The sequence below is a fragment of the Cibotium barometz genome, chromosome 3 (genome assembly GCF_041138505.1).
Source record: "Cibotium barometz isolate CiBa-2024 chromosome 3, ASM4113850v1, whole genome shotgun sequence".
Taxonomy (NCBI): Eukaryota; Viridiplantae; Streptophyta; class Polypodiopsida; order Cyatheales; family Cibotiaceae; genus Cibotium; species Cibotium barometz.
The window spans coordinates 1,285,767-1,294,523 of NC_141048.1; the positions used below are offsets into that span (position 1 = coordinate 1,285,767).

Below are 8,757 nucleotides of genomic sequence, written 5' to 3' on the forward strand. Positions count from 1 at the left end.
AGCCCTGTCTAACGCCAACCCTCAGCATTAGTAGCATTAAGGAAGAGGGGATCATCCCATGCATATAAGCAATTTTTCCTTTCAATCTATATTTGAAATAAATATTTAGAAAAATTATTTCAATTTGCCATTTCTAGAAGAGTACTCAGAATATTGGGGCGAGCTGAAATCAAGGTGGAAGCTTGGCTACCACAAATTTAGCATAATACTAAAGTTTTCGCAAGTATTAGCAGAGCATCGAAAACCTAGGAGCAATTCATAAAAAAACATTTTTCTTATTTTTTTAGAAATTATGTATGTGCTACTGATGGTGTAAACAAGCCGTGGGATGGGGCTCTAAGTTGGTTCCTTGCAAGGCATTCATAAAGTGTCGAGGGTAGGAAGGCGCGCACTAGGAAACTACAAATGCGAAGGCTACATCGGAATGTTCGTTGAAGTCACATGTGAGAGACTAAAATGCATGCATTGTGAGATACGGAAAGAAATGGGTTTTATCTTGTGATTATGTCGACATTATGCGGCGTGCATGCATGCATGCATGTTGCAATAGAATGTACATGCATACATTCTAAGCCGTCGAGAGCAATTTAAAAAGTCACGCTGCCGGGTCTCTCACCTGACTACTTTCCTCAAACTTGGCGAGCTCTCCCTCCCTCTCTCCCTCTCCCTCTCTCTCTCTCTCTCACACACACACACACACACACACACACTCAACATGAGTTGCGGTGACTCCGGCCCTGTGAAGATTAGTAAGGTTCATCAGATAGTGCGCCTCAGGCAGATGCTGCAGAAGTGGAGAAGCATGGCCACCATAGATCGAACACTAGCGGCCCTTTCCCCAAGGAAGCGTAGATCTGGTTGTGAGCACGACCATGATGATCAACTGCAAGAGCAGCCCTCCCTTCCTCCGGAGGGCTACCTCGCAGTGTACGTTGGCAGAGAGCGCAGAAGGTTTCTCATCAGAACGGAGCACATCAACCACCCACTCTTCCGTGGCCTCCTCGAGAAAACCGAACAAGAGTTTGGGTTCTATCAAAAAGGGGGGCTCACCATAGCCTGCGAGGTCGTCTTCTTTGAGCACTTACTTTGGATGGTGGATAACAAGCACCTAGATCATCTCGAGAGTGGCCCGGAGCTCCGCGAGCTGCTAGATTTCTACCACATTGGAAGTTGCTTCTTGCAAGAAGCAAATCTTACACTGCAAGCGGAGAGTAATATTAATGAGCTTGGGCTTCATTACACCCCATGGAGTAACTAGATCCATGCTCCATCTTTAATTTGCAGCCGAACTAATTGTTCGTTGGCTTAATGTGCTTAATTAGGCCTTGGTAACTACTACCAAATCTAATAATTAGAGTAGACAGACAAAGGGAGCTCTAAACTTGGGTCTTGTTTGTGCCTTAATTGCGGAAAGGCATATATCTTGCCTCTACTCGTAATCTCTGTACGGGTAACTGGACACGTTCTGTGGACATCCCCAATCATGTACCTTTAAATTACATAATCTGTGGGACATCCCTAACATGTTCTTCTTGTATATTTCGTTTGAATTAATTAATCAGTGTTTACCCTTTCTCTTGTATTTCCGAATTGTCTGAGTTTAGCATAATATTCTTTACATTCTAATTTGGTCTCATTTGGCATAACTATACACGTCTAGCACGAATTAGCTTATCGTTAATTTTTTTTTCCATCAATGGAAACTAATTAATTAGATTTGTTTAAGACTTCATCCATGACGTTAGAATTCTATTTAACCACTAAATTTCTCTGAACACTACACTTTTCTAGACTGGGTCATGCAAATGCGTACTGATAATTGAGATGTGCATGCATGCACTCCTTGTTGCTAGCCAGTACTCAAGCTAGTCACACACAAACGCTCCTGTCCATGCACCGTGCAATTTGTTTGCGGATGAGGACGGCGCCTGCCGATACTGAAGCAGCACATGGGCTAAGGACGTATGTGAACATACTTTACAAACCAAGGATGCTCAAGAATTATTTACAACGCTTTCATCTTACCACGGATGCTAAAGAATTATTCATCAGCACGCTTGCTTCTTAAGATGATTTTTGGTAGATTATTGGGCTAATATGAGCACCCACTCTTTTACCAAAGAAGAAGATTCCGCAATGGATAAAGACTAAATAAGGGTGTCTCTGTTCCTCCCCATGTTCTTAATTGTTCTAATGGATAAAGACCAAGCTTCAAGAAGTAAGTGTGTCTCTGTGTTCCCCCCCATATTCTTAATTGTTCGAATAGGAAACACATGCAATTAGTTTTAGTTGGGCTCATCCATACAATATTTTGAAGAAATTCATCACCTCTTGAATTCATTTCACTATAGGATTGAAGCATGCTAAAGTGGACCTAAAAAAAGCATGTCCTAGGGAGTTATGTGCTTGACTATACAAAAAAACGAATAAATAGTATATATATATATATATATATACATATATATACATATATATATATACATATATATACATATATATATATACATATATATACATATATATATATACATATATATACATATATATATATACATATATATATATAAATATCGGGTGGGATAACATAGACTCAATTGTGATTAATGGGATAATGTAAGATCCCTGTTCCCACCGAGCAACGGATTCGGGTTACTGGCAGCGGAAGTAGCGCTTCTCGCGCAGGACAGGGGTCCCACACTCCGGGCCTCGCCCACCACGGATATCCGGATAAGAGACTAATCCGTCGGTTGTTCCAAAACCGAACCCGGAAAAACTTCCTTTACCGGAAGCACGGGCGATTCCACCAGGATAACTTTTTACTCTAACGTAGTCAAGATCATTTCTGATCGAGATGATCCAATTACATCTATAAGATACTTAGTCTGTTCAAGGAAGAAACTTGCACTTGGATCATTGGGATCAACGCTTTTTTCCCCATTCAAGAGGCACAGCCGTTGATTCCTATCCATAGAACAGTTACTGTCCGGGATTTATTTTTTCTAATTAAGAATTTGGTTAGGTTTTGTCCCGGGTACCAAAGAAAGAGTCCCAAGGCCCCCTAGCCGGATGTTCATGCAAAAATAAAACTAGTCACACCACTCACACACCCAATATGAAATTGCCTTTTCACAGATTCAACCAGTTTAAAACCATCCTTTAAAAAAAACCATAGTATCACTGATCACCATCTTCCAATTTATCCAGTTGATTCTCAATTTTCCCATCATTCCTTCATCAGAGTATCTATGGCATCATTGGCAACTAGGACGCTCACCACCTGTCCACAGGGGCCGTTTCCTAATCCCTAGCCCATAATACTCGGCAATATAATCACTTATCGAGATGGACTCTCGTTGAAGATCAGCAAGATCAACCAACAGATCCATATAAAGAGCCATGGACTCATCCATTGAAGACCAGCAAGGTCAATCAACCAGATCCATGCCCGATTTCAGAAAACAACTCCAACTCTGTTCCAATATCTTCCTCGACGCACGCATGGGTATCCTAGGCGACCCAGAGCCCGAGCACCGTATGGTCAGCACCCTCTAGGATCCTTCGCAGGTGACCTAGCGCTTCACTCATAGGCCGCTTCCTTGGCCCCTCATCCACCGTACCGGAAGCTCACCATTTTAATTGCACCGAGGCTGGTCAAGACCTCGGCCGACGACCTTGCTACGCGAGACGTCCTTCATTGACTCTCCGTCAGCAGTTGCAACATTATCAGTTAGGTCTCCACGACCTTAATCACAAGATGGTCACAATGCTCCCCCAGCAATCTTGACATAAAACAGTCATTTACAAACAGCATTTACAAACAGTTTACAAACAGTCATTTACAAACAGCATTTACAAACAGTTTACAATACAGTTTCTATTTTTACTTTCATTTTTCCACATTATCCCTCATCAATCCACATTACTTATTCCATATTCCATTTATATGTATACTCATTCCATCACATCATTTTCCATCTCAACACTTCATATTCCTTCACATCACATATCATATATTCACATCCATACATATATCCACATCCACATCCACATTCACATCCATACATCCACATCTACATCCATACATCTATTTTCACATCCACATCTACATGCACATTCATGCATCCACATCCATACATTCACATCTACATGCACATTCACATCCATACATCCACATCTATATGCATACATTCTCATCTACATGCATACATCCACATCTCTATGCATACATCCACATCCACATTCACATTCTCCTCATACATCTACATCTACATGCATACATCCACCTCCACATTCACATCCACATCTATACATCTACATCTACATGCATACATCCACCTCCACATCCACATCCACATCTACATCTACATGCATACATCCACCTCCACATCCACATCCACATCCACATCAATACATCTACATCTACATGCATACATCCAGATTCCACATCCACATCTATACATCTACATCTACATGCATACATCTACATCTCCATTCACATCCACATCTATACATCTACATCTACATGCATCCATCCACATCTCTATTTACATCCTCATCTATACATCTACTTCTACATGCATACATCCACATCTCCATGCATACATCCACCTCCACATTCATACTCACATCCATACATCTACATCTACATGCAAACATCCACATCTCCATGCATAATAAAATTCTTTTAATTAAACTAGGATGATAGTTCCTAGAATATGGTAGGAAGTCCTCTTTTTATGCTTTGAATGAATTTATTTTATGCGTAATTTCTATAAAAATTTTGCCATAGCTCCGCTACTATGACTGATAAATCTCAATTTTTTTCTAAGGGATAAAGCTTATCATTAAGGAAATAATTAGAATGGTCTCTAATTGGATCATCAATCCATAATGGATTGAATCATCATTATACATAAACTAAAAGCATAGAAAAAAGCCATTAATTTGGCCTCAAGCATAGCTTAATCTTGGATTAAGGAAAAGCCTTATGAAAAGCTTCATTTTGATTGAAAAGGGTCATGAGTATGACCATTTCTTAAGTGAGAGAGAGAAAAACCATTATAATTAAATATAAATAGAATTTTATGTAATTCTTTACTATCATTAATTAATTAACTTCAATAGTATTTCAAAAACCATACCAATTAAGCTTCTCAAGCTTGAGAGGGGTTGAGAAGAGAGAATCATTGAGAAATTATAGAAAAGATCATAATTCACTATACTTATCTTATAATTTGCTTGATTCTTTGTTCACGGTAGAGGCCCCCAACCAATCAATTGATGGAGCCACCAATGGGGATTGAAGAAAGAGAGAAGTATCAAAAACTAGTGAATTCACAGTTCTTGGCTTAGGTGGAGTAGAGTAACAATGCATAAGACACTATATCTACATAAAGAATGCATAGTTCTTGGCTTAGGTGGAGTAGAGTAACAATGCATAAGACACTATATCTACATAAAGAATTCATAGTTCTTGGCTTAGGTGGAGTAGAGTAACAATGCATAAGACACTATATTTTTTTCAACAAGGGAAGGCTTCTATTTATAGGAAAATTTGAGCTCCTAAACAAACAAACCGATTCTAGAATTTTCCAAGTAAGTTTGGTCACTTTTTGACCATTTTTAGGTCAGTTAAGCTAACTTTTTGGAACTAGACTTGAATGAGGAGAGAGGAGAGATAAAATATCTCAATTTTTATGAGTTTAAAACTTATTCAAGCACCTCCTTTAAAGAACTCCCCTTCCTTACATATGTGTCATAATGGAATCATTTTAATATTGCTCATAGTTTTTTTATTAATAAACCTTGTACATTTTCAACTCTTCATCTTATGTGAAATATACACCTCCTTTAAAGAACTCCCCTTCCTTACATATGTGTCATAATGGAATCATTTTAATATTGCTCATAGTTTTTTTTACTAATAAACCTTGTACATTTTCAACTCTTTATCTTATTTGAGCATTTATCACAAAATATCTCATATTTTTAATATTGCTCATAGTTTTTTTACTAATAAACCTTGTACATTTTCAACTCTTCATCTTATGTGAGCATTTAAGGGACTCCCCTTCCTTACATATGTGTCATAATAAAATCATTATTCCCAAAATATCTCATATTTTTAATATTGCTCATAGTTTTTTACTAATAAACCTTGTACATTTTCAACTCTTCATCTTATGTGAGCATTTACTCATTTTTGGGTATCTTCTTTTTTACAATTTGGATTTATCTCCTCCCTACACATGGATTGATGCTATTGGCCCATAGGAACCTTAATTGGACCATAATCCAAAGATTTATGAAAATCTAGACCCTTAGACTAAGGTTCTTTATACCTATTTCTAATTAATTCCAATTGCACATTGGAAAATTCTTTTTGAATTTCTATTTTAGGGAAATTCATCTTAATTATATGAGATATTTTTCTATCCAAAAATATTCAAAATCTGAATATTCTCTCTCTAGAATAATTTTCTCTCTCTAGGTTAAAACAGTTAGAAACAAGGTCTTTATATTTCTGAAGAGGGATTAATTACAGGGGAAGATACTAGACATCAAAAGGGGTTGGGGGAGGAATCTTACAGATAACCCCTTTTCTCATTATTGAAAATGTCTTATATACATGGCTTGGCATTTACAAGTGTTCAGGGGCCCAAAAGCTAGTTAAGATTATACCTAGGCTATGTATATATAAATTCCATCTTAGCCAACAATACACACCTCACCACAAGCTTGGCATTTACAAGTGTCCAGGGGCCCAAAAGCTAGTTAAGATTATACCTAGGCTATGTATATATAAATTCCATCTTAGCCAACAATACACACCTCACAAGCTCACCTAGATCCCATAATCAATAACCAATCATTAAGCACATGGAATAATTACAAACAATACACGGGGAAAGTGGTTTGAATGTCACTGAAATAATGTATAAATGTGTTCATTTATGCATATCTATATATTATATTAACAAGTTGAATGATGCTAACACTCTCCGGGCAATTCAATCCCTTTAAGATAGAATCAGATGATCTGGAGTGCAGCAAACATTAGTACATACTAGGAATTCCTAACATAAGATTATATGTAGGTTTGCCTAACTAAGGAGATGAAGATCAAGTTGCCCAAGTTTGGGCCCAAGACCAAAAGATGGCACCTAAAGGAAAAACATCTAGTCTATACATTTGTAGCATTTGTGGAGAATCCCTTGGGAACTAGACCTGTAATTAAGGTTTGGTCATGCAAATATGTGTTGGAAAAGCTCCTACCTAAGGGCTTCACAACAGTGAGCCCATGATGATAGCTTGTATGCAGTTAGGTTATGATATATCCTGGAGCCAATCTTCTTTTGTTTGGGAGGATGAAAGATGGAATTTGCTCTGTAATTTATTGAATTGTAATAAGTATGAATTAGAGTAGCTTTGGGATCCAAGTACTTTTGGTGGAAGCTTTGTAAGAAAACTTTGTGCTGTAAATAGGAGCTTTCAGTTATAATATAAATATTTTTCCAAAAAAAAGAAGTGACACGACTGCATGTAAAAGTAATGTTTCCCAAATGTGCTTTTAACATGTTCCCAACCATAACATAAAGACAAGAGTACGTGGGTGGATGCATGGTATGGTGGACTCGAAACCTATGTCCTAGACATGACTTTTAAACTAGTTTTTAGACATTTGAAAAAGTCATTTTCCCTCATTTTCTCCCACATTTTGTGCGTTTGAAACACTTGAAAATAAAAAAAACAGCTACAAGCAGCTCGTGGTGCACTCATTTGGCCACCTCTCTCTCTCTCTCTCTCTCTCTCTCTCTCTCTCTCTCTCTCTCTCTCTCTCTCTCTCTCTCTCTCTCAAGCTATCTCTCTTTCTCTTACCCACTTTGTTTCTTCCCATCTCCTCTGTACCCTAAACCTGCATCAATGTCGCCTTGTTATTTACCCCTCCCTCCCCTCTGTGTGTGTGTGTGTGTGTGTATGTGTGTGTGTGTGTGTGTGCGCCTATTTTACAGGCTCCTTACTGTTGTTTCAACCACACACACACACGCATGGACCTTTCACCCATCATAGATTTCCAAGCATTAGAGGCAGATGTAGAATTTTAGGTTTTGTAGACGGTTGCAAGTCATGTGTAAAGTTTTCTGCCAATGTAATCAAGGATTATCATGTGCAGAGGAAGTAAGAACAACGTGCAAGGATGAAGTGTAAGCTACGAGAAAAACATGAGCACAATGCAAGTCATGGTGCAAGTGAGTAGAAGCGTCAAAAAATATGCAACGACGTTTTTCAATACTTTAATTAGCAGAGCAAGGGTCTAGACGAGAAGATGAGGTTTGATATATTATCTGAGGTTCTCCAACATCGTTCCATGAAGGAAATTTCCATGAGTTTTCCACTATGGAACCAGACAAGTCTAATAGAGGGCATATGAAATACACTTGAAGCAATGAAAGTGCCTAGAAACTTTGAGGAGCTATTTCTTAAAAGGTCTATTCTAATAATTCTTATGAATGGCGCTGGCACAAATACATCCTCTCTTAACAGTGTAGATACTTCAAGGCAGTTGAACATACACATACATAATTTCTATGCAGCTAGAGAGCATTTGCAAACCTCTGATGGTATTTTGTCATTATCTTCATGCCATCGGCAAGCCCCGTGCAGTAGGCATAATCAGTGATGAGGTGAAAGAGCTTGTTTTAAATTTTTGGTTAAGCCATACTCGTGTTTCACCTAATAAAAAGGATGTATGTTACA

General features: G+C 38.2%; 1 protein-coding gene across 1 annotated transcript; it reads left to right on the forward strand.

The window, feature by feature from the left end:
• The first annotated feature begins 715 nt into the window (after nt 1-715).
• On the forward strand, nt 716-1,258 carry LOC147639584 (protein SMALL AUXIN UP-REGULATED RNA 12-like). The gene has a single exon (XM_086781932.1). It carries the CDS (start codon nt 716-718, stop codon nt 1,256-1,258), a length of 543 nt encoding a protein of 180 aa, XP_086638058.1.
• The last annotated feature ends 7,499 nt before the right edge of the window (nt 1,259-8,757 follow it).